General features: G+C 48.9%; 1 protein-coding gene and 1 long non-coding RNA gene across 2 annotated transcripts; one reads left to right on the top strand and one right to left on the bottom strand.

Annotated features, from left to right (window-relative positions):
- Nucleotides 1–1,062: 1,062 nt before the first annotated feature.
- Nucleotides 1,063–21,911, bottom strand: Wnt5a (Wnt family member 5A). Its single transcript, XM_075988896.1, has 5 exons — nucleotides 21,300–21,911; nucleotides 15,462–15,595; nucleotides 14,070–14,320; nucleotides 9,193–9,485; nucleotides 1,063–5,855 (listed from the first exon to the last, which is right to left on the bottom strand). Exons 1-5 carry the CDS (start codon nucleotides 21,303–21,305, stop codon nucleotides 5,397–5,399), a joined length of 1,143 nt encoding a protein of 380 aa, XP_075845011.1. The 5' UTR covers nucleotides 21,306–21,911; the 3' UTR covers nucleotides 1,063–5,396.
- Nucleotides 21,912–22,201: 290 nt separating this feature from the next.
- Nucleotides 22,202–22,759, top strand: LOC142858909 (uncharacterized). The gene is made up of 2 exons (XR_012912102.1): nucleotides 22,202–22,292; nucleotides 22,368–22,759. It is a non-coding gene; the product is annotated as an uncharacterized LOC142858909 (long non-coding RNA).
- The last annotated feature ends 3,206 nt before the right edge of the window (nucleotides 22,760–25,965 follow it).

Raw genomic sequence — 25,965 nt, 5'->3', positions numbered from 1 at the left:
TGAGGTGGTTGCCTTTGTTCCTTATTCCACCCTTATTCCACCGGCTTCTACGGTCCCTCGCCTTAACCTCCTCCCATCCCAGACAACATTTGCTCTGCCATTAGGATGCAACAGAATCTTGTTTGTGTGGGTTTTCCTGCACAGCTCCAAGAACTAAGTAGCTTGCCCTCTCACGGTATACCGTTAAGGGGTTCAGAGTCACAATGCCTTCCACAGCTTTTCCAAGTGGCCAAGAAAATTTCCGCCTTAGAATCTGAGCCCCGCCTCTTAGCCTCAGATCTGTTAAGGGGACAGTCAGCTTGCTGGAGCTCCGGTGTCTCAACAGAGACATCTACAAGGGATTTTGTTCATTCTTAGGGCCACAACACGCAAGCATCAGCACACCGCTGCGGTCTGGTCACCCCAAGTTCCCTAAGTGTTCAGAACCCCAGTCCCACACCTAAAGCCATGTTTTCTCACTGGGAGTGTTCTTCCCCAGGAAATTGTCTGACATTTCAGCCACTGAGAGGTGGCCTTGGACATGGAGTAAGTGGAGGCCAGGAGAACTGATAAACCTGCACAGGGGAGATCCACTCCTGAGGGACACCGAGCCTGAAATTCCAGTGGTACCGGGTTGGGGGAACCCCTAGCTAAGAAACTCATGACAACCTTTGTGTCGTGAAATAAGCAACCAACAAAATGTTCCAGTTGATCCCATGTGCTCATTTAAACACCATTTACTTCTCTCTTCAGCTCTCCCTCCCCCCCCCCAGAACGGTATGGCAATCCCTTCCCTCCATACTAAATGTCTCCAGGGGAGAATTGTTTCACAGGGGTCCACATAGAACAAATAAGAAGACAATTAGCAGAGGCCAGCAAAAGGCCAGTACAAATCTACAGAATAAATCCTTGAGGTTCAAGCATAAAGACCTCTCATGCCGGAGATATTAGTGTTCTTGTTTATTGTTGCTGTTTGTTTTGGTTTTTACTCCTCGAAGTTCTAAACCAGTATCCAAGCCCACAACAGACTCAAATGAATTCAGCCCCTCTCTGCTAAATATACAGACACACGTAGGAGCGGGCTGGGTTTCATAAAATGATTTTAATAGAAAAGTACAAGATACGAACAAAAATAAATAATCTTTATCTCCTTTCTATCTCCACCAAATTGAAAATCATATAAAAACTGGTCTAAGATGCAAGTCCCTCCTTAGTTTGGCAACACTGTAAGAGCTTTTATTCAGCTTTCTAGATTGGCTCACACCAACTTTTCTTTACATCTTCTTTATAAAGTTGACTAACAAGATGTTTCTCCAACACAGAACATCATCCAATCATCAGACTGGACTTCAGCGTAAAGTCCACATTAACAGGCAAATTCAAAGATCCTTTTTCTAAATTTTAAATCTTATGTCTCTAAATGTTTCTGCAATTTAAAAAAAAATTATCCTCTTCCCTTTCACAACATGGCATCTTGTTTGCTACTTCACCCAGAGGTGAAGACTAGAAAAGACCTTTCTAGAAAAATCAATTCTTTAAATCACGTTTTACAGTAACAGTGCAGTGCTTCGGAGCGGGCCTCCATGCTTGCTGGAGTGAAATATGTACTTGGAGTCACAAGCAACTTTGCCATCTGCGTTTCCTGCCTATATTTCAGTGTTGCTAGGTAGCTTTTGCTAATGGTCGCTCTCGTCAGTTAATACGGTTCTTGTCCAGGGTGTGGCTTCCTGCTCTCAGGCCCCTATCTGAAGGTTCCAGTCGCTTGAATGGTGGTGCAGAAAAACACATTGGAAATCGCTATTGAGACAAATCTTCTGAGAACGAAAGTGGGCAGGCAGCTGCTGTCATAGGAAGTGGCAGCCGGGAAGGTCAAGAGCACAAAGAACCAGGACCGGAACAATACAGCCTTGACCTGGAGCCCAATACTGACCATGTTAAACACAGTTCTGTTTACCACAGCCTGTGTGTAATTGTTTCATTGATGTTCCTGTACTGGGAAGGTTTTGAATGCTCTCCAGGATGGGAAGAAAAAAGATGCTGACATTGCTACATTGAGTATATGTTTTAGCAATAAAGAACACTGGTCAATATACAACTGAAGAAAAACGGAAACAGATGTGACTCCTAGAACCACAAGCCTTTGAATTTGCCCAGAAATGCTATTTTAAACACTCTATATGTTGGTCTACTGTTTTTTCTTTCTTTTTTTTTTTTTTGGTGGAATAATGCATTCTTGGTTTCCTTTAAAGGTTTCAGTATGTTACAAGGTTATCCAGAAAGAAAAAGAGAAGGGCAAAAGGCTAGCTAATGTATCAGTCTGCACAGGCCTGAACAGATTCTGGGATTCATTTCCAGAAAGCTGGAGGCCTTTTATTAATTGCACGTCACACAAGGAACCTTTAGTTCCTGCTCGCTGCAGTTTTCTTTTCATAAAAACTGCGCCCATTCAAACGGAGAACAGAGATGCCCCGCATGGCCCACGGTAAACTCGCCTAGTGTTTACATTTGCAGTGGTAAACACAATGATATACACAGACATGCATACACACGTGCATATACGTGTGTGAGAGAGCTCAAAATCTGGCGGACATGGACGAAAGCGTGAGCTTCTTTGGTTCATCTCTGGGATGTTACAAGAGCAACGCACTCTAAAACAATTAAAGTCGCATGCATAATGCCGAAAGAATGTGAGCAATTCTGTGACCAGCTTTACGCCATCTGCTTGACTCCTCTCTCTCTCTCTTTTTGAAGGAACATATATAGGAAAAGAGAATTCCGTTTTTGTTCTGTTGCATATAGAGAACTCTTTTGAAGCTTCCAAATAGTTTGCTTTTGGTAAATTTGTCCGCTCTTCTAGTATTTGAACACATAGCAGTCCTAAGCTACCCCTGTGGCTTCTCCTGAAAACAGCTCTCCACGTGAATTAGCTGAAGGACAACTGAAACCTCTTACCAATATACAAGTAACATTTTATTTTATATTCTATCTTCCATCGGCATAAGCCTTTCAATGTTTCTTTAAACCAGTGAAATATACAAATCACACAAGGCAGAAATATGTACATTAAAAGTACAGAATAAAGGCCATAGAGGATATACAAAATATCTGAATGACGCGTAGAATATCTTACATTAAATAGTTTTTTTTTAAAGCTAGGATTGTTAAACTCCACTCTGCTCATGAACATGAGTCACTAAAGAGAACATGATCTAGTTAGCAAATACAAAGAGCGTACTTCGTGGTTTTTGTAGAATAAAAACCAAAAAAGTGACATTTTAAACTAAATTAGTGCTTTTTCATTTCAAGATCTTTCGTTTGCGATTCACTGTGGCTGAGGGGAAATGAATATTTGGGGGCAATAAGTTAAGAGCCACGGGACTGAGGCGACCGGAAGGCCACCAAGCCGACGAAGGGAGACAGACATCTTTTCATACCTTTAAGAACAGCATCAGGTCCTACAACAACACAGCAGATGCCACTTTGGAAATAGAGGTGCCCTTATTTTAAAACATTGTTTAAACTAGCTAACTATGCGGTGAGCTGATTCACTTCAGGGACTCAGCTCAGTCCTGTCAGACAGGACAAGCACAAGGCCTCACTGAGAAATGAGCTAAGCAAATCGAGACCAGGTTGGTGCTCCTGGGCTCTGAGTGCCTCTCAAGGTCCACAGCTGTGACGAGCCAGCAATGCCCTGCCGGCCCAGGATACCAAAGAGAGGGTGGAGAACTGAGGGTGGGCAGGAAGGAGAAGGGCCACCTTCTAACCAACATATATTTCAGGACACCAGCCCTGAAGGCTTCTTCAGAGTCTAGCTTGCTTCCTGGTGTTCGTGGTAGGATCCCAGAGAGTCACGTGCCAATGTCAAGACTCAAAATTTTGGAAAAAAGAAGTCCCAGTTGGACTTCAATGAAGGACAATACTCCAGGCAGAGTGCAAGCCCAGAGCAAAGTGTAAATCTAAACCACGGACTGCACTGAGATATAATTATATCTATATTTATATATGTATATTTATATATATGTTATGTACAAAAGACTGAGATATCAGGCACCATTAAACCACTCCCTCCCCCCTTATAAATGCAACTGTTCAAGTACACTAGGAACAGTTTGAGCTTCCGCCTGCAGGATAATAGGAAAAGCACAAATGAATAGTCTAAACACAGGATTATAACGGTTGCAACACCTCTGTGGACTCCTTGGGCCGAGGAATATCAGCAAAACCCAGGAAGTTACTGTACTTCCAAAGAAAAGCTATTAGAGAAAGACGCAATCCCCAAGTAGCTGGTTTGAGCATAACTCCTCATGGGCATTTTCTGCCCAGCGAGCCATGAGCATCCACGGGAGTGACCATTTCAAGCATGGCCAGTATCCCATCCCATAAGGGCACAGAGTCTAGAGAGAGCTTGGGGTCAACTAGGAAGGCGGCTGCCAGTTTCTCCTCAAAGAGGTATTCTGTCCTTCTGCAGTGCTCAACTACATGTGATTTCCTTGTCATCTGGGCAGGAATTCATGGGTAATTTTCATTTTTAAGACAGTAAGATGGCTTCCAAATTGAGATCGTTATTGAGTCAAAATCCCTTCCCAGACATAAAGTCCAGTATTTAGAATTAGATGTGGCCTCCATGTGGGAAATTTCAAGTTTTCTAATTTCTGGGGACATCCTGCCCCTGCAGCCTACCAGCTCCCCAAGTTTCATGAATTGTTAGGAAAAGGCATATCCGTAAATGGAGTATCTGTAGCTGGGCTATAATAACAAACATGATATGCCTGTTTAGGAAGATAGGAGATTCTCACTCTTACATTCTAAGAGATCATTCTGAAAATACAAAAAGCAGGCTGCTAACCTCTGGAATGGGGAGTGTCTCATAGTCTGTATTTTTGGCACATATATATATGTGTATATATATATACACATATATATATTGTGTGTGTGTATTTACTATATCTAGATTTAAGCTCTTTTGTCTTGTAGCAGAGCATCTGCAATTTATTTTGACCATAGGAACTGAGTCACTCATGGGTCTGCACCATCCTCTTTCACTAGGGTATCACCCATTCCATAGGACTCCATATTTGAGAAGAAAATAGTTCCTATACCTTCTAGATGTGAACCCCAACCATGCAGCTAAGTCAGAATATGTGTTATTTCCCCTTTATCCTGTAGCATCAGAAGAGAGAAATTTTGTACTAACTTTGCAAAGATTCGTAAAATAAATATTTTTCTTGGTCCCCCCCCCGCTATTGCCAAATATTAATTACAATATTAATAATAAACCACAGAGTTCTTAGATGGTAACAGAAAAAAATATGGTTCCAGCTGCAATTCCTGGGGGGGAATAAAAAGAACCAGAATCACTGTACGTTCTATAAATAAGTGGGTCCTGGGAGTGGGCTGAGTGATGGGCTGGCACACCACTATTTGCAAACGAACTGATCCACAATCTCCGTGCACTTCTTGCACTTGACATAGCAGCACCAGTGAAACTTGCAATGGCAGCGTTCAGTCTGCACTGTCTTAAACTGGTCATAGCCGCGGCCGCAACACATGAGCTCGCAGCCGTCCATGCCCTCTGAGGTCTTGTTGCACAGGCGGCCTTGTGTGCCCAGCGAGCCTGTGCTCTCATTGCGCACACAGTAGTCCGGGCTTGGGTCAATATAGACCAGGTCCTGCGTGGTTGGGGAGTTGAAGCGGCTGTTGACCTGGACCAGCTTGCCCCGGCTGTTGAGCCTCATGGCGGCGGCACTGTCATACTTCTCCTTGAGGGCATCGCCCACCTTTCGGAAGTCCGCCAGCTGCAGCCAGCATGTCTTGAGGCTACATGAGCCAGACACTCCATGGCACTTGCAGGCTACATCTGCCAGGTTGTACACTGTCTGCAGGAGGAATGGGAGAAGGTTACTGCGCACATTCTTGGAGGAGCTGAGATTCGGGCACGAGCATGGTGAACGAAGCTGTCTTCAGCTTTCTAGGGGCAGCCAGGTCTCTTGGCTGAATCAAGGGTTGTGTTCCACTTCTTCATTCCCCACCATGGGAAATACTGTGACCTTTGAAAACCCTACAGCTCTTTAGCTTCCATCATTCTGCCTACAACCACCGCATTCAAATGGGAACAGAAAAAACACAATATTCCAGTGGCCTCCACTTTGGCAGGGACATGTCACCAATACCACATGAAGTCCATTTCTTGCCTGTCTTCCCTGAATGCAGACCTACACCCAAGCTTCCAAAAGATGGGCTGTTATCCTTCCACTCACAGAGGGAATAGAGTGCTAGAGAGATGAGTTCCTGTCCAGCCACTGGTAAGTAGAGAGTGCTGGGATCTGTATCCAGACAGCAAACCTTCCTACAATGACTTGGTTCCATCCCTAGAGGGCTCCGTGTTCCAATCTTCCCCCCTCCTACCATATCCCTGTGTCCTTCGAACATCGGAACGGCCCTGACACCTGTGATCTCATCCACTCAGACTCACAGCTTTGTAGCATGTACAGAAACAAGACAGCTCTGTGACATGGCGAGCAGGTGGCTCACACAGGTCACACACCAGGGTGTAGGGGAACTTGGTCTGGGTCTCAGTTACGCTCATTCCATCCACTCTATAGCCCCTACTCTGTCCTGTCCCATCCCAGGTCTCAAGGGCCACCTTGCAGTCACGGATGTAGGATGTCTGATTTTGCCCTTGAACTTAGGCAACGAGCTCTTCCTTTCTAAGTCTATTTGCCACCTGTGGATGGTACCAACTTCCTACACAGTTGGGAGGATAAAGATGAGGAAGGCAAGGGAGCATTTGGACTCCAAACCCATTCAGTAAACCTGGTCTTTCACCAAGGTGATGGGGCCATGGCCCTGGGCTTTTGCCCAGTCACCTCGGGCAGGAGCAGTACGCATAGGTCTGCCCTCACAGCACTATGCCCAGCAGTCTGGGAGGTGATGGCTGACTATTTATAGTCCCGACTGCCCACAGTTCCTCATGCCAGCAACCTTCCAAAGGCACCATGGTGTGGCAGTGCTAGCCAGGGCCTGTCCAGTACCCAGTCATTTCTGCTCAAACGACCACCTTCCTCCTCTAAGGACTCACAAGGGCTTTCTTTGAAAAGGAGCCCCAGTGCATTCTCATGCCATAAAGACTTTCAGTCTGAGGAAGGTTTTGTAAATATATTTACTCTTTGCTCCCTTTTAAGGAAAACCAAAAGCTAATGACCTAAAGAAATTTTAATATGGTTTCCTGGCATAGTATACAACTCTCAAAGGTCCCAAGCCCTAACTTAGAGAAGAGCTGGTTCCTGTGTCACCTCACCGACCCAAATCCTTCCTTTAGCTCATCAGTCCCATGATAGACTGCAACCAAATAAATGTCACACATCAACATATGACAATATCAAAGTATCAATATCAAGGGCAACAAAAACATCAAAGCCACTTCTCAACTTCTCCAGGGGTCCCCTCTCGCCACTTGGAAATGCCTGACCATCTTCTGTCAGTGGCCAAGCCCTGCAGGTGTTCTTTCTAGGAAAGAAGTGATAAGGACATCCCAGAGATAGCCTGGAACATTTCTGGTTGGATGCACCAGTCAGGTCCTACAGAGGGGAATGATGTCAGGAGGGTGGCACCCTGGGAATGGACTCTTAGGGGCTTGCAGAGAATGGAGCTGGACCCCTCCCCTGCAATGACATGTGAACCCATGACAACCACAACCTAGAGAGAGGACCAGTCCCTGAGGTGGAAGACCTGAGCAAGGGCACCAAGCACGCGTCCCCTCGGGGAAGCATAAGCAAAATCACACTGCACATAGTCCTTCCCTGTTTCCCTCAACTCTTTACCCTCCGATTTGAGAGGAAGTTAGCTGGAATTATCTGCACAATCTTTGACTTCTCTATGTCCTATTATTCTGTAATGTTTAATAATTAACTTATCACTTCTCAAGTACTGACTACTGACTGACATAAGTTAAAACCTGAGAAGGAACCAAAGACAACATCGTTGTAGGCCGGATTCCCCATGGTATATATACCCTAACACCTGACCTCACTTCACCTTCACAATGACTCTGAGTGGGAGCCATTGCCATGGCCATGGAAAGGTATGGAAATGTGGAAACTGAGGCCTAGAAACTAAGAGAGACAGACTTGATCTAACGCCAGCATCTCTAGTACCACAGAGCAGCTCTTGGGCCCTAAGCTCTGATTACGGCAAGGTAATGGAGATTTATAGCACAGATCCACTGACTGTCTTACATGGCCACTAAGAGTTCCCCTTGACCTCAGTTTCCCAGTCTGTGAGATGAGGCTGTGGGACCAGAGCGTCCTCGGGTCTACACTGTGATTATCTTCCTCTTTCCTCACCCCAAAATATAGAAGAGTGAAATCTGTGACCAGAAAGTCCTGGCACCTACCTTGGATTCTGTGAGAAAAAAAAAAAATAATGGTCCTGGTTTTCAATGCTGCCAAAGTTAAGAAACATTTTCACCCCTTCATTTTAAAGCAGCCATAAAGTGCCATGTGTTTAACCGCAGGGGGAAAAAGGGGGTCTTTTAAAAATATATCCTGGAGTAGCTTTTCATATCTCCAGCAGGATAGGGAAAGAGCGGGAACAAGAGGCTCAGGGAGGCTGGGAACAGATTTTCTGTGTCTAGACTCTCAAGAGCCACCCTGGACTCAGACTGAAGCAACACCACACTGCTACAACCTCTGTCTTCTCCCTAACAAAAGCCCTTTGGGAAAACTCTGAGCCCATTGGGTCTTCTTTATTCACAAGGCAGATGGGGAGAAAGAAAGGAGGGTCCAAAGCTAGGTAAGGCCTTGCTAAGCGGAGCACCTAATGCTCTCCCTAACTGAAACCTGGCCACGAGTGCATGAGCTCTGATAACCATAGGTGGGGACCAGTTACAAAGAAACACAACATACTTCTCAGTGCACAGCTGGAACTCCTGGACTCAGGACCCATTAATGGTACCATTCAGGTCCCTGGAGGGGGAGGCCTTTCTGGAATGTTCACCTCTCTCCAAAGGGGCCCCATGAGGGAAGTGACTTAGGGAAAAATAAAGAGGCTGATAGGACAGGGGTGCAGGGGAAGGTAGAGGAAGCCAAGCCTGCACAGAGACCCAAGGTATGGGTGTCTCCCAGAAACCTGAGCTGAGTGATGGTGCCAGGAGAGAGAACCCAGCTCCTGTGCACAGGCCGAGAGGAGAGGTGGCAGGGAGACTAAAGAACTCACCCTGCGGCCTGCTTCATTGTTGTGCAGGTTCATGAGGATGCGCGCGCTCTCATAGGAGCCCTTGGCATGGATTCGTTCCCGTTCTCGTGCGTCCACAAATTCCTTGGCGAAGCGGTAGCCATAGTCGATGTTGTCTCCACAGCCGCCCCACAGCCAGTCCCGAGGCAGGTCCTTAGGGCGCGCAGCACGGCTGCAGCCACAGGTGGACAGCTCGCCCTCGCGGCATGCTCGGCTCATGGCATTCACCACCCCAGCTGCGCTCACTGCATACGTGAAGGCGGTCTCTCGGCTGCCTGCGGGAGAGGATTAGGGGTCACCAGATAGCCTGCCCCATGCAGAGGCCTAGATTTTGGGGGAGGGGGTGCGCGCGCGCTCGCGGGTGAAAAGGGGGGATGGGTGGGAGGTGGTACTAAGAAGACCTCCATCATGCTGGCCTATGCAGCAGCTGGAGAAGACTGAGAGAGCTCAACACACACCAATTCTTGAGGAGATGGATGCTCCAGCACACAAGGCCTTGAACCCAATTGTGGAGGCTGTGGCAAACCACTTGTCAAAACACAGGAGCAAGCAATTCTCAGGACCACTGAAGGCAGGAATCCCTCTCCCCCATAATAGCCCATGAGAGAGAGAAGAGGAACCTCCAACACACAGCAAACTGGGATTATTTGGTAAAAGAGAGCATCCCAACATGCCTCTCAGCTGCTACTGGAGCAAACAGGCAGAGATAAACCTCAAGCTGATGCCCTATGCTGGACCCCACCCTGAAACACACACGCAGGCCCTGGGCCCACCTTGAAGCAAACTCAGAAGAATGGATCAGGTCACACAGAAGCACCACCTAACAAAGGAGACAGAAATACCTGCATCTACTGGGACATTTCAGAGCCTAGTCAGGACTTCAGCGCTGCTGGATTGATTTTTCACTAAACACTTTTTAAGATATTCAATACGCCTTATTTCCCAAAATGCACACGAAAGAAGCCACTAAAAGAAAGCTCAGAACCGGACCAGACTCCCTTATGCTTGTTCTAATGCTGATATTATTTCCATCTTGAACAGAACAGAATTTTCTAGGCTCAGAAGCTTCTAGGAATCTCAGGTTCCCATCCTCCGCCAGACATTGCCTGGGGGCCACAGATACTTTTCACCTGACACCCTCCTCCCTGGGTAGCTACAACCTCTCCTCCCCTGCACCACCTTTTAGGCTCTCTACTCTGTCACCCCTACGAGGGTTCTAACCCTGCCCTGAAATCTCTCATTTGAGAATGGGTGGTTGAAACAGCCTCCTGGTTGGCCTTGGCACACCTCTACAACTTCCCTTCACCCCACCACCATCCCCAACTCTCCTGCCCTAAAGCCCCATGCATAGCCTTTGCCTCAGAGCAAACAGACTTGGGGGAAATGAGGGTGGGGAACAGAAGGAGTTCTTCCTTCCCCAGAAAACACTCACAGGAGCCCCATTAGCAGAGACTAGCTTAAGTTTGACTTGCATACCGAGAAATTTCTCTGTACTTCATGTAACAAGAAGCAACTTGACAAACAACTGCACCAAGAGAGGGAAAGGATTAGCGATCTGCCCCCTGAATGAAGCGAAGATGGGGCCTTCCTTTCAAAATCAACTGTAAAATAAGGGTATTGAAATCGGTGCCCATGAAATAAAGGTCTCTTCTGATGCTCAAAGCCCATGTACCAGATTGGGTTTTTGTACAGTGAGAAATCTTGCTGGCATCTTTCTGGAGTAGGGGTAGCACAAAGACAGCAGATCTCAGCAGGACCCAGCCAGCCCCAAGGAGAAGGTCTGTCCAAGAGCAATGTCCTGTTGTCCTGGTTACCCTCTCCCTGGAGAAGCTCTGTCCCACAGCTCATGGGGGCCATTTGTGACCCCCAGGAAGAACCATGGCTTTGACTCACACAGACTCTCCCCTCCCGCACTTAAAAAATAAATAACTTCAGGAGTGTGTTGGTGGTTGGCAGGAGGATCCTTGCAGAAAGTTCCAGTGGGGCTTTCTATCTGTCTAGTTCAAATTAGACAACAGAGTCCATGAGGCAGTGGGAATAAATGAGGAGGGTGGACAGATTGGAGTAATTTGAAGATTAACACTGATAATAAAGAAAATGCTATGGCCAGGACAGGACTGTGGAATAAAGTGTTGTGGAGAGAGGAAGAGGAGACAAAGTGATCCTGAGGGGTGAGGCACTGTCCTGGAGCATGCAGGACCTTTTTAAAAACACAAACCACCCAAACTCTTTTTCATAGGTCTAGTTCAAGCATTTCCATTTTCACCCAGAACAGAAAACCTGGTCGGACTCTCTGAGCTAGCTGCTGGCTGTGCAGAAGCATCAGTTGAAAACATGCTGTTTGGCTGCTGCCGGAGCATCTATCTCGTAATCGTGCTGGCTCATTGACTGGGTCTCCCTCTGCATGAAATCTATTCTGACTTGAATCCTCATGTCCCTTAAAAATGGTGCCTTCCTGACATCTTTTCACAGTGTAGAAACAAAGACAATCGAGAGACAAAAGCTGGAAGGAAAGGGGAACACGATGAAAAATGAGAATGCTTCCCACATGAGGCCTGGGCCCTTCAGGAGGCGACTGTGCGCAGGGCCTCCGGGGCAAGTGGCACCTTAGAAAAATGAGCTGAGAAAAGGGTCAGAGGTGGCAGCAGGAGCTTCTCAGACTCTGGCCTCTCACAGGGTCACATTCTCACAGTCAAGTCTCATTTGCCACGTCCCTGGAGTACTGGGGGTTTTGGAGTGACATGGGCACACCTTGGGCACCAAAGATATTTTCAGCGAAATTTCCCCAAGATCATTGACTTCAAGCAAAGCCTGAGTTAGGAAAAAGAAGGTAAAGACAATTTTCTGTTCTTGGAGTTCAGTCCCTGTCCCTTTTCATGGAGAAAAATCCATTCTAATTTTCCTGTTCTCCTCTGGTTTCAGAGAGTTAAGAAAAAAAAAAGTCCCACCTAATCTTCCAGGTGGCTTTCTTCTCTAGGACAACGAGGTCCTAGGGGACCTCTGGCCAGTGAGCATACAGTTTGTGCTTCCTGGGGCATCAGATGACCTACCAGTAGCACCAGCTGCTTCCTCCCTGCCAGGCTATGAGAGGATGGGACTGACACAAGCCCCACCGCCCAGTCCCCACCACTGAGTGCCACAAGGCAAGGACCAAAGAGGACACTAGCAAGGGACAATTAAATGCAGGTATTTAAAGTATCAGGCCTTGAGGAGACAAGCACTTTGAATCTTGGGCCACATTTAAAATGAATCTCCATCAGTAATGAGATAATTCATCAAATCAGAGTTTATTCAGTATGCTGTGGGCCAGAGCGGGCCATGTTGAGGATGAGGAGGGGATGTTAAATCAAATCTGAATGCAAGTGAGCACACAGTAGAGTACTTCCAACTGCCCTCTTCCTCTGGATTTTGCTAGTCACTGTCCCTGTGAGAAAGCAGCGTTCCCAGGCTTTAAGAGGCTATCACCCTGCATACAAGAGGGAATGCCGAAACTTGACATTGTGAGAGGGTTAGAAGGAGGATTTAGCTCCTTCCTTACAGTATCAGAAGGCAGAAAAGTCTCCACCATAGCCCCATGTGTCTACCTTCAGACAGCCTGTGTCCAGGGACCATTCTTAGTCCCCCCAGGCTTAGCTACTCCAGTTGAACCCCAGGATATACATAGCACATTTTAATCATTGACAGAAAGGACAAAGCCCCATGAACCCTGCAGGCTGGGGCTACAGGCTGCTCTCCCACTAGACTGAGGAGTGGCTTCCAAACCTGTGTGCGTTTATGAAGCCCGTTGGCTCAGACATCTACTAACAACTCTTTTGTGTTCTCAATGAAAGCATTTTTCAGAGTTTTCTTTCAAAAGTATTTTATCCATCTGTGATGGATATTAAGCCAACTTTTTATCTCTGGTCAATATAAACAGTTAAGTGCCTTGATAAATTGCTTCTTACTTTTGGAGTCAACGCAGTCATATTAATTATAAGGGCTTGTTTGCATAAAACTAAAGAGACCCACGGTATTCACACTAGAAAGACACAGGGCCCATCTGTCAAGTAGGATTCTAGACTATTGCAGAAAACCACAGACAAACTGAGTTGTTTTTTTTTTTCCTTCTTGGTCAGATTTAAATGTTGTCTCCTCCCTGAATGGATCAACAAATTCAACATTATATTTAACATTAAAACTCAAGCTGTAAGCAAAACATTTAAACTGCTGTTTCAAAGTTTCTGGGTTGAAAGAGCAGTGTGTACTTTTCTGCCGATAGTCGAAAATCGCACACATAAATTGTATCACTTCTTATTAAAATTCTTTTTGGGACTAAAAATAAAGCTTTTAACTTTATATATCTCCGTAGCCTCAGGAAATGTCTATATTAGGAAAATTAAAACCTTACTGCCGGCATTGCCAGCGTTCTGAAAAATTGACAACTGGGGGCACTGGATTGTGCTTCAGCCACTTCTAACCATCCCAAACGCCTTTGGATTTAAAAGGATTTCAATGGCCTTGGCTTCCCCCATCTACTTTTGATAATTCAAATCAAGGCCCCTGCTCTTCTACTTTAAATAAAATGCGGAGGAGGAGGAGGAGGAGGAGAAGAAGAAGAAGAAGAAGAAGAAGAAGAAGAAGAAGAAGAAGAAGAAGAAGAAGAAGAAGAAGAAGAGTTGCAGGGAATGGTGGTACCTGTGGCATTCCCCTCCTGAATTGTTTCAAGAAGTTTAGAAACTAATGGTCAACGGTGGCATCAGAATTAATTCTGTTCTGGATAATGACAAAATTCTGCAAGCCATCACCGAGTTGTAAAGTGGACACCCCATTGAGCATAAGGGCACAGGACAAAGCGGGCGGCATCTCAAGTGTTTCCTTACCTATCTGCATCACCCTGCCAAAGACAGAGGTGTTGTCCACTGTGCTGCAGTTCCATCTCCGATGCCGAAATTGGTACTGGCATTCTTTGATGCCTGTCTTCGCACCTTCCCCGATGTACTGCATGTGATCCTGGTACAAGTGGCAGAGTTTCTTCTGTCCTTGAGAAAGTCCTGCCAGCTGGCTGCAGAGAGGCTGTGCACCTATGATATATACCTCCGACATCTGAACAGGGTTATTCATACCTAGAGACCTGCAAAGGGGAGGGGGAGATGTGCATTCAAGATTTACGTGAATTCTGGAGGTAGCTCCCCCCCACCTCCCCGAGAGCATGTCAGCAATACAGGGCTTGAAGCATATAGATGCCTTTTCTCTGCGTGTCCTCACGACAAAGTCTGAGAAGGGTTTCATAAAACTCCTCTGTTAAAACTGCACTAAGAAAACAGAGGTATTGTGTAGTCCCCACCTGGCCATCTGGCTCCCTCAATTGGTATTTTGACTGCCTTCCTTTCTGGTCACCACATATTTGAACCAATATTTCTAAGAGTCACCCAGAAAAGGGGGGAAATGGTTGTCAGAGGCCGGTCACTGACTTTAGAGAAAGGGACTCAGTCCCCACACAGTGCATGGATCTGCCTTTAAAATACAGGAACATCAAAAGCAGAGAGTCAGCAGTACCTCCAATGAGTGGAGGGACAGAGAGGTGTTTACACAGACTGAAGAAAATCACCCGTGTTTTCAGACACATTAAAAAGGAAGGATCTAAGACAAAATCCAATGTCCAGAGGTCACAGTCAGAGAAATGCTACTGCTTTCTTGGGAGAAAATATCCAGAGAGCTGTCACACACAACCCCCTGGGTAGTTTGCAATTCAGAGAGAAGCCCTCATTTAAGGGACATTCGACTACTTCAAGTTCATTGCCTTTTGATCAGATTTCAAGAGCAAAAGTCTCTACTTGGGGGTTAGCTGTCTTCTAGGACTCTACTTCTGACACTGGGGATTAATAACTTCAAATGACAGAAAAATAAAAGGGAAACTAATTATTTTTTATTTTACCTAGAGGTGGCAAAAAGTCAACTTTATAGATACGCTTACAATTATTAGAGAAGTGTATTTCCCTTTTATTACACGAGGTACTGGAAGCCCACAGCTCAACAAGGGCCTCATAGAAAAAAGTTCAGATTTATAGATTCGGGTTTTCCCCGTGGAACTGAGTATGTGATTTGTAAAATTAGCAGGTTACAAGAAAATTCATATTTAAAAGGCACATAGAACATATACGCATCTGTATTAGATAAATGTACCCATGCTCAGTCTCCAAAGTTCAACGCTGTAGCACAATGTTTGTTACAGTTTAAAAAACGGAAAGAGTAGGCACACAGAATCAACTTACCACCAAGAATTAGCTTCTATTACAACCTGGGCGAAGGAGAAAAATGTGGCCAAAGCCATTAGGAAGAACTTGGAAGACATTGCACCTCCAGCCATCCCCAAAGCCACTCCTGGGCTTAATATTCCAATCGACTTCTGGAGAGGGAAGAAAGGAGCAGACGTTTATTGCCTTCAGATAGTTTTCAAGCATACAAATTTAAACAACGGAAACATCCGAGGTCTCTTAAGTTTACTGTTGACTGACTGCGCTTCTCCGTAAGTTTTCTGATGGCAAGTTATAGGCTGTTTCTTTTTCTAAATTAATCCACCCACGCAACCTCACCAGGAAATCTTATTTCGCTGGGATCCTGCGCGCGGGACACGCCAGCAATTACAAACATGTCTCAATACTGTTTGAGTCAAAGCCTGGGTGCCAGGTTTCCTGCGACCTCCAGTCCCGCACACCGCCCCCCACGCTTCCCTCTAGTCTCCCGCTGCGCTGGGTCCCTCCTCAGGAATTCACTCAGGAACCCACCGCCACCCTCGTCCTCTCCCAGACCTGGGCAGAAGCAACAAGTGGAGCCAGAATTAATTCCACGGGCGAGAGGAGAGCGAAGGCGAGTGGAGCGCACTGCCGGAGGCTGCCGAGGAGGCGGGGTGGCCGACACGGGGGTGGGGGTGGGGGCAGGACGCGGGAGGGAAGGGCAGGGGGTGGGGGCGAGGCCCCAGGGACCAGCGCGCGCGCGAGTGCCCAGCTGGGAAATGCAGCTCCGAATTAACATCGTATGTTTCATAATCAGTTTACGGGCCGATTTTGGGAAAGCCATTTCCAGATGGAGAAGAGCAGCCTGGGTTTCCTTTAGGATCTGCTTCAGCCAGTTTGGGGCGGGAAGTAGATGGGGTTGGGGGTAAGGGATAATGAATGGGAAGACAGGTCCGTCACCTCCCCCCCATCCAGGGAAACCGGAAAGCCTGCCCCCTCCTGCCAGCCAGCGGCCTCCCCTCAGTCGGAGAGGAGGAATACAGGTCTCCCATGAAAAGACAGGTCCGGCCAGCTTCGGTTCTTTTCCCTTTCCTCGTACCCCATTATTCTGACGATTTCCTCTCCCTCTGGCCCCCAGGTCAAGCAGCTGCTGGGGGTGGGGAATGGAGACCACAGAGGGTCTGGTGTTTCTCTTGGAGTTGTCCCCCACGTTTCCATCGCACCGCTGTGAGCCTGTGCCTTGAAGTTACACTGCCACCCTTCCTCCAGCCTAGCCTCTCTGGCCCAAGTCGGACTCTTCGGTAAACCGGCCAAAGGGACAGGTCCCCAAGCGGAGCCAGTGATGCATACGCTCCGAAGCAAAAGCGGTGTCCCTGACTTCCATGGCGCAAGAAGCCGGGCGGAGAACGTTCCCTTCCTTGAAGATATTCGGGGGACAGAAAGTTCAGTTGCTGTTCCCACTGGTGACTTTTCCACCTGCAGGCGGTGGCGGAGAAAGAAGAGTGTGGGAAGGAGGAGCAGGTTTCCAACGTCCCTTTTCACATCTCTGATAAGTGTAACTCTGCGATGCCCGCAGCCCCCGAAGGAGCCCCTTCCTTTGGAAAGGCAAGAAAGGTGAACCTTCTCCAGGCGATGGAAGGGCCCTGCCGAGGTCAGCTCCGTAAAACGGATGAAGGGGACCCTGTCGGCAGTAGAAACACTACGGAGCCCTGGAACACGCGGTAGCTTTCCCTGCGGGCCACCCCTTTGGCTTGGACACCTCCGGGCTCCTGGTAGAGGAAATGCTTATGTGCTTCCCAGCGCCGGCTAACCAGTGCTCCAAACTGCGGCCCGGCGGTCCCCAAAGCACCGCAAAGCAGGGGGTGCATCCTGGAGAATGGAAATCTGGAGTTTCCCCAGTCGTGGAGAGAAGGTTCAATCTCCTTCCCTACCCCCGCCTGAAGTGTCAAGTTTCCTCCAGGGGAGGGGTGGGCTTCGGGGTCTGTCTTTGCGCACAGCCCCCGCTACACTGGCTAGAGAGGAGGCTGAAACCATTTTCTAGAGTGTGCGCGCGCGTACACGCGTATACACACACACACACACACACACACACACACACACACACACACCGTTGTGCACACTTACACACACGCGTGCATAGACACAAACGTTCCGAAGGAAGGGCTCCAGCTCTCAGATCGCGGCGGCCTCACTCACTTTTGGAGCTTCACAGCGGGCGGGGCGCGCGGGGCGGGGCGCGGGTGGAGGAGAAATTGATAACAGATTCGGCGGATTACAGGGAATCTCTTTGTTAGAGCCGAAACCACACAAACCGAACCCTCTCCCGGCCTGACGCCCCCGAGGCAAATCCACTAGTTCCCAGAACCCTCGCCAACTGCGAGTGGAGCCACCCGGTTTCCTCAACTCCTGTCTCCTCGGCTCCAGAGTAGGGGTGTCCCGATGAGATCGACAGGAGAGCCCCGAGAGCAGATTCTGCCTTGGACCCCCTGCACTTGCCTGGAAACACCTCGGTTTTCTTCCCTCTCCACTCTGTCGCAGCCCCACAAATTTGAGCGATTCAAGGAACTCACAGCGAACGCACTAATGAACACCTCCACGTTAGAGAGTAAAACATCCGTCCGGGTGTGTTTATCAGAGATCGGAAGCGAAGAAGACGGTGTGAAAGGAGAACTTTCGTGAGACTGCCGCAGCGGGGCTAAAACAAAAGTTCTGGTCAGACTTATCCAGAGAATGAGCAAAATGTTTTCCAACAGGGGCCCCCGGGAAAGCAGACTGAGAAGCCGGGGTATCTGTCCTTGTGCGCGTGCAGAGGAAGCTGCGGGCTTTTAAACGAAGGGGTGGGTGAGGTAAAGGAAAGGCGTTCGCTGGTCTCGGAGCCAGGATAGCTGAATCTTGATGATGGTGTTTCCCCATAAGCGAACCCCAAAGCCTTCAGGATGTACTAGATCAAAGGTGCAGACTGTAGTGCTGTTCTAAAGGCGCCGACAGGAGAGGGAGAAGAAAGTTAAGGAAAAAGAGACTTCCTCGGTCTAGAGATACAGGACGAAGGCAAAAAAAAAAAAAAAAAAAAAACAGTCATCAAGTGCAGAGACAGGCGGTCCCTCAAGACAAACACTAAAGAGGCTAGGCAGAGTCTCACCACCCCCCACCCCCGGTACCTCACTGTTTGTTCATTGCCTTCTACTAGACTCTACATTTAGGGCCCACGTCTGGAAGTGGAAATGATGAGATATGCCAACTAGGCGGAAGAGAGTGACCCAGGCTCCGGGTGGCGAAAAGCAAGATGGGAAACTCCCAGAAGATCTCTGTTCTTGAAGAGGTGGAAAATGAACTGTGTTTCCCGGTTTGCTCTTTCTCTGACGCAAGAAGAGGGATGGAGAAACTTGCAGACACAAATTTGGTTCCTGGGCTTTAGGAGCAGCCAGAAAGAAGACCCTGAAGAATGACCAGTAGGGGGTCTACTTAAGGGGGGCTAGACAAAGGAAACATTGCTCCCCACCTCTCCGGCCTGGGCCCAGGTGCCCCACACTGAGAATGTGTGACCATGGCACTGTGTGTGTGTGTGTATGCACGCGTGCAGCAGGCAATAACAGACAATTGCTCTAAGTCGGAGGTTGTCTGGAGCTGCAGATGGGACAAGGAAACTTGAACAGTCCCGAAGCCACCAAGACTGGCTAGAAGGTCGGGAACCGTGATAACACAGAAGAAGATTACTCTAGCTTGATTCCCCTCCATTTCCTGAGCCTCAGCGATGAGCCACGGGACTCTTCAGGACCAATACACAAATACATCTCCTAACTCAGCAAGGACTCAGTCCAAACCTGAGCCGAGTATTGACTCCGGTCGAGCATGAGAGTGAGAAACTACAGATCAGTTCATTCCCCAATCTTCAAGGGGATTTTTTTTAAAAAATAGACAAAGTTTATAGACAAAGACAGGTTTTTTTTAATAGACTAAGAAACAGGCTGAGGGAGGGAAAGCACCACAGAAAGAATTGTTGAACCGACCAAGGCCACACCCGAGGCCTCTTACTGTGACAATCCCTCTCCAGTAACCAGAAAGGGTAGAAATCCTTCGTACAATATCCTGAGGCCCTTTTGCTGGGTTACACCTATGGCCCTTTCCTATTCGCAGCTCTAAGCAACACAAATTGTCCCCTGGCGGAGATCTCAGAGGGGTCATGGTGGGTGAGAGGGATCTAGTGGTCGCCAGGGATGCAAACTCAAGGAATGGAACTCGGAGGCGCCTTACTTCCAGATGGCCAACAGGGGGCAGCCGGCACCGCGCGGTCGGTTAGGAAAGGCCGGGTTAAGGCTCCGAGTTTTTGCGGGCTCAAAGCGCACCCCTGAATGCACAGGAACTCTCTGAAGGGAAAAACCAGGGGCTTTAGGTTGGGCCTCCTCCGGAGGATCTTGAGCCGAACCACAGAGAAGACTAAAGCCAGCTTGTCCAAGACTTTAGAACAACTGATCTCCAGTGCCCCCCCTCTAAAGCAGAGCAAGGGTCCCCACGTGTCCACCCATAACTCCACTTTCCATCACTTCCCAGTTGTTGGGTACTCAATTGTCTCCTCCTACTGACCCCCCCCCCAAATCTCCCTTGATGAAAACGGTCTTAAAATCAAAACTGGCTAGGACAGCGGCGGATGTGCTAATATCAGCCGGAGGGCAAAGGCTAAGGAGTTGCGACCTCGCCACAGGGCCCAGATTATTTCCCCAAGAGCAAGTAGTCCTTTTAAAGTACGACCGGGAGCAGTGGTTCGGACAGGGCATGGAGGTAACACGGGGCCTTGGAGCACCAGGGTTTAAATCCCTTTCTTTGAGGGAAGAAGGCCACTTGCTTTTAGGAAGCATCTTCCTTCCAGTTTTTATCTTATTCTCTAGGAAGCTGGAAACGAGAGATAGGAAGTATAAATGGAATTTGTTATTGAGATATGGAGGGCAGACAGAGGAAAAGTTTGGAAAGTTGCTAGTTATATTCCAAGACGAAACGTTACCTTTTTTTTTTTTGTAAAAGTGAACTCTCGGTGACCCTCAGAGTGTGTGACTCGGCTTTAACATACAACTGACAATTAAAACAAACACGAGTTCACAAACTAGCCCCCGCCCGCTCTCGCAACGCTGAAGCCACGGAGTCTCTAAAGCACCGGGCTGACTCCTCTCGGGGGTCAGGATTAAAGCCACTAGGACCACTATTCCCCGCCCCCCACTGCCGCAGTAAAGGGCCGGAGCTCACCCAGAGGCCGCTAATAATGCTAATAACGCGACCCCGCTCCCCGCGCAGGGTGCGCGCTGGCCCCCCGCCAGGCACTCTTAAAGGCACAGGGGCCTGGAACGCTCGGGTTACTTGACCTGGATGGCCCAGAACCCAGCCCTGGTCGGAGGTTAGGGGTGGGAAGTGCATTGCTAGGGGGTTGGTGGCCCCTAGTTTCCCTAGTCCCGAAACCGTTTCTCCTAACCCAGGAGTCCTCTTGCCCCTCAATTCTCCAGCCACAGTCTCCCCGTGCCCGTGAAGTGAGCGTTTGATAAATATTTGATGAATCGAATCATTATCCTGTTGCTGAAACACACTAAGTAAACTACACTCCAGGTTCTAGGGATAAAAAGGAATGCCGTCTGTGACCCCTACTGTTTTTCCTGCCCTTGCTCTTCTCCATAGTTGAAAAGGTTTGAAGAATAGCCCGTGCGAAAAGTCTCCAAGGACGCAGAGGCAGTGTCCCCAGGGCAAGGGACGAAGAATCAGGAGTCCCTGCCAACGTTGTTGGGGTTTAGGTTTCTCTAGGCGGTCGGAGAAATGGAGGGGGTAGGAATAAATGGATGGAGTTCAGTTAACTTTTAAAAAAAAAGTAGCGAGCGTCGGTGCGCACAAAACACTTACCTTCATGGCGAGGGGGAGGAGGCGCGGGGAGGAAGTCGCCACCCGAGCGAAGGCGGCCTAGGAATCCAAGCGGAGACGCCGGGTTAAGCCTAGGGGGACGAACCAGAGCAGAGCTGTGGAGTCCTCCTGGGCGCGTCGGGTGGGCGCAGCGACCCGAAGCAGAAGCCAGCACTGGCGCCCGGGCTCCGGCTGTCGAGCTGGTATAGCCTGGAGATGCGTCCGGGAACCGAGGGGGCGCAGCGATCGGGCCAGCAGCAAGCGCAGGGCCGAGCCGGTATACGGTGCAGGAGCCGCGGGTCCGACGAGGGCGCGCAGGCGACTGTTCCGCGGCTAGGCGCTCCCTCTCTAACGTCCATCAGCGACGGCGGTAATTAGGGCTTTCCAACCCCAAATGTGGGCGTGATTGTGCAAAAGACTTTACAACAAATAATAAAAAAAAATTCTTCACAAGAGGGTGAAAAAAATGCCCCACTACTCAACTGTGGCCCGAGGCGGGAAAGGGGGGGCGATCCCTGTGCCCAAGGTGCCCCCAGTTCATTCACACCACGAATTCTGCAGACTCTTGGCGGCTCACGCCTCCTGATCGTCAGCTCCTCCTCTCTGGGTCTGTGGCCGAAACGTCTGCTTCCAGGGGCTGTTCCTGCAGCTGAGTTAGCTAGTGGACGTCTATGTACACACAGACACACACCCAAACACAGACACACACACACAAACACGCGCACACGCGCGCAAACACAGACACACACACATACACACACACACACACGCAGCAGCAACAGCAGCTTTGGGGCCACAGAACAATCAGGCACGCATGGCTTTTTCTCCGGGAGATGCCGCGGAAATCGCACAAGTCGCCATCAGAGCTGCAAGAGTCAGCGCCAAATTTTGTCCTTTCATTTTAGGGTCTGGCACAAACCGTGCGTAAAATGGGTGCAAGTCCGCCCTGAACTTTCCGCCGCGTGGTGGCTTGAGCCGTTAATGGACAGCTGGCCGGTGAGGAACGTTGGCTTCCCCCTTTTGGTCCCCTTCTTTCTTTCTTCGGGTTAACCTTCTTCTTTCCAACCCCAGCCTTTTCAGAAGAGCGAGGGGACGGCTGGCGAGGAGCTCGCCGGCGGCGACTCAATTCCAGAGGTCCATGGCGGTCGAGGCTGTCCACCTCCTCGGTCGAGACTGGGGTCCGAGAGGCGGTAGTGGGGCCCGGAGGAGGCGGCGGAAGGAGCTCAAGAAGCAGCGGCCGCACAAACTGGACTCCGGACGGCGGAGGCGGCGCCTCTGAGCCTGCAGCAACTTTCCATGCGATGCGGTGCCCCGCAGACTGACTGCCCCAGCTCGGGGACTCCGTGTCCCCCCACTCCCTGCCAGCTCCCTCACTTTTGCTCTCCCTCTCTCCAGACTCCTCTTTCCCCTGGTGTACTCAGCCGAAAAAAATATATATACTTTTTTAAAGTTGCAGAACCAAACCCGGCTGGAGAGGCAAATGGGGGGGGGGGAGAAAAAAGTCAACTTTGCCTATGCGCATGCGTGGTGAGGCTGTCCTATGACAAACTTCGCAGGATTTTAAAGCTGTACTACGGGCCCGGGGTGCTGGGAGGCGGGGTACGCTCCATCCTTGGGCCCCCTCCTCAAGGCTCCCCATCCCCCAGGCATCTGTTGAACGACGTTCACTCGGCCGCTGTTGCCTGCCAGCCTCCTGACTGGTTCTTCCAAAGCTATCGACCAGTTTGGGAACCTGAACCCCAACTTTCCGAGCCAGACCCTTGGCTCACCTATCCCAAACTGCACTCACTGGGGCCTCTGCAGAAACGACCTCCCTGATGTAGAACCTCCTAGGGATGTCTCCTTCCTACGCCCGGGGAAGGGTCCTTAAAGCCTGGGCGAGAAGGGGTGGGTTCGCTCATCCAGCAAAGTCCTCGGTGTCCTCAGGGTTTGTTAGACAGGATTGCTTCTCTGCCTGAGACCCTGCGCGGCCGGGCAAGAATAGAAGGTCATGGCGCCGCCCACGTAGCTGCTTTCAGGTGAGAAGACCGCAAAATTGAACTGAACCGGGATTTGGACTCGGGAACTTCTAGACACTTCTAGATACCTGAAACTTTAAGAATTCGGAGCAGAGTTGGTGGATGTGCTCCACCCTAGCCTACAGCATGCCACGGGTGCCACCATCAGTGTCTGTCTCATGAGGATATAGTACTGTTCATCTCCTCCATCTTTCCCATCTCCAAAGGCCAAGGGGGAACACACACACACACACACACACACACACACACACACACACACACACACCACAGCAGAGTCAGTTTTCTTCATCCACAGGCTTGCCCTTGACTTGAGCCCTTGGCACTGGCAGTCTGAGCTTGCTGCTCTGGTTCTACACCCAACCCACATCCTTGGCAGCCCTTCTTTGTGCATACAAAAGCCAGAGATGTTCAGTTTCAGATAGGTGACCACATCTCCATCAGCCCAGTCATATTTGTACCCACTGATTGCCTCCCCATCACTTCGTCCCGGTTCCTTTGCTGGGAATGCAAACATTGTTCTGTAAGGTATGCAAACTGCCTGAGATGGAGGGATGTGCTCCGCCCCCAGCCCCTTACTGGCTTTCTTTTGCTAAGGATGCTTGAAACCCCAAGGAAAGCCAGAGGATCTGAAAACTCCCCTCACCTCTTGGATTTCCTTTCCTCCAACCCTTTCTAAGCTTTCACTCCTTATTGATCTGCGGGCATTTTGCAATTTTTTTTCATGTAGCTTTAGATTTTGCACACTTGAGGAAAAGGAATAAAAATGGGGGATTTTTACTTCAGGAGAATTGCTTCCAGGCGCTGGCTCCTCCCTTCACTCCCCTTCCAGCAATTCCACTCTGTAGCAGCTGCAAAGATATTCCCATGCCCCCCTCCCCCAGCCCAGGTGTCCCCAGCTCTGCCCTGGGGTAGCACATCTCCAGGATATAACTCTCCAGTGGCTGCTGAGAACAAGCAGAGAGTAGCTATGAACTCTGAACAGAGCTTCCCAAAGGGCACTGAAGCCACCTGGCACCCAAGTGCCCTGATTTCCAGACACAGGCTACATAAATGAACAGGGTCAAAGCAAAAACACTGGCTTCTCAGTCCTGAGCATTTTCTTTGTTTTACTTAGCTATTGTCTGAGTTACCTGGATAATCGCTTGATTCTCTACAGTTGCCTTTGTGGGTGAGATTCAGCCTCGGTGCTTCATGCCTTGATCCTCCAGTGGAAGATGAAGCCTGGAGTCCCAGTTCCTCCTCTGCTACTTTCTTGTTGCTCAGAAGACTTCTAAGCACCTCCATAGCTTCCAAGATGCACACAGAGACACACAGGCATACCTACACACACACACACACACACACACAGAGAGAGAGAGAGAGAGAGAGAAACACACACACACACACACACACACACACACACACACACAAAACCAGCCAGAAATTTGATGATACACTCGAAGGGCACTTAGAATGGATAGGATGGCTTTGACAATTAGTGGGCAGGAAGGATGCACCAAAAGGACTTGTTGCTAGACAATGACTCTTTTTGGAAAAAAAAAAATCAGCTCTGAGAAACTGAAGTTTTCAAACCCTCTTTGTGGCATACAAATTTTGACTGGACCATTTCTAGCTATTCCTTACTTCACTGCCAGAGAATGTTCATACTTTTCACTGAAGAAACACAACACATTTGATTATTGGCTATTTCCCCAGACATCACCCATGCTATTTGAGTTATATACTATATTTTATTGCTCAAGAAAAAAATTTGGCAAGATTTCCAGCAAGCCTATCTGGTCCCAATGACTTCAGATAAAGGGATGAGAGTGTCTTAGCTGGTGACTCAGTGGTCGCACAGAGAGCTACGTCACTGGGACATTGAGCTCCAAGTACACAGGACCTTAGCTGTATCCTTCAGACATGGGGCCTACAGAAACCGGAAATCCCCTGTGAGCCCTAGGGTAGAAAGCTGGATCTCCTAAGAGCCAGTTCCCCCATGGGTGCTGTTAGTTAGTGTTACTGGGAAACAGATAGAACCCAGAGAAATCAATGCCTGGGAAGACCTGTGTAGACCTGGGAAGGTTCTGGAAGGAAAGCCTGTGTGGAAGTCCTGCATCTCTTGGCAAACAATGCCTGCACTGGGCGTGTGTTCTCAGATTAAGTCATCTGAAGACATGCTGGCAGGGCATCACCATGCTTCTCTCATTAAACATGCTTTGGACTCCGTGGAACAAATAAATCAATATTTTCTGGCTGCTTTCCCAACAGGGTCCTTTCCTGAAGCACAGTTGCAAGATAAGGAATTTATGAAGGACGGCATCCGTGTGCCGCCTTTCCCAGCAGGAGAAAGCAGGACCTGGGTTGTCATTCTGGGAAAATCTACCCTCCTTTTATGCCTGGCAAATAATGTTTTATGGCCCTGGGTTTATGGTGGGTGTTTTAATGATCTGCTGTAGAAAGCGGGTTTTCTCTCCAGTCCCTAGAATTTGTCAAGAGGGCCTTGAGGCCATAAAAGAGGGCTGGGCCCCAGGGACAAACAGGCTCCATCTTCTGAAATAAACTAATAAAGGGCCCCAAGATGTTCACCTCTTTGCTTCAGAGTCAAGAGCAGGAGGGCTCTGTGAGGGGACAAAGAGGCCGGAAGGAGCCAGGAGGCTTTCTCAGCACCA

Source organism: Microtus pennsylvanicus, chromosome 10 (genome assembly GCF_037038515.1).
Source record: "Microtus pennsylvanicus isolate mMicPen1 chromosome 10, mMicPen1.hap1, whole genome shotgun sequence".
Taxonomy (NCBI): Eukaryota; Metazoa; Chordata; class Mammalia; order Rodentia; family Cricetidae; genus Microtus; species Microtus pennsylvanicus.
This window is presented reverse-complemented; position numbering and strand designations above follow the sequence as displayed.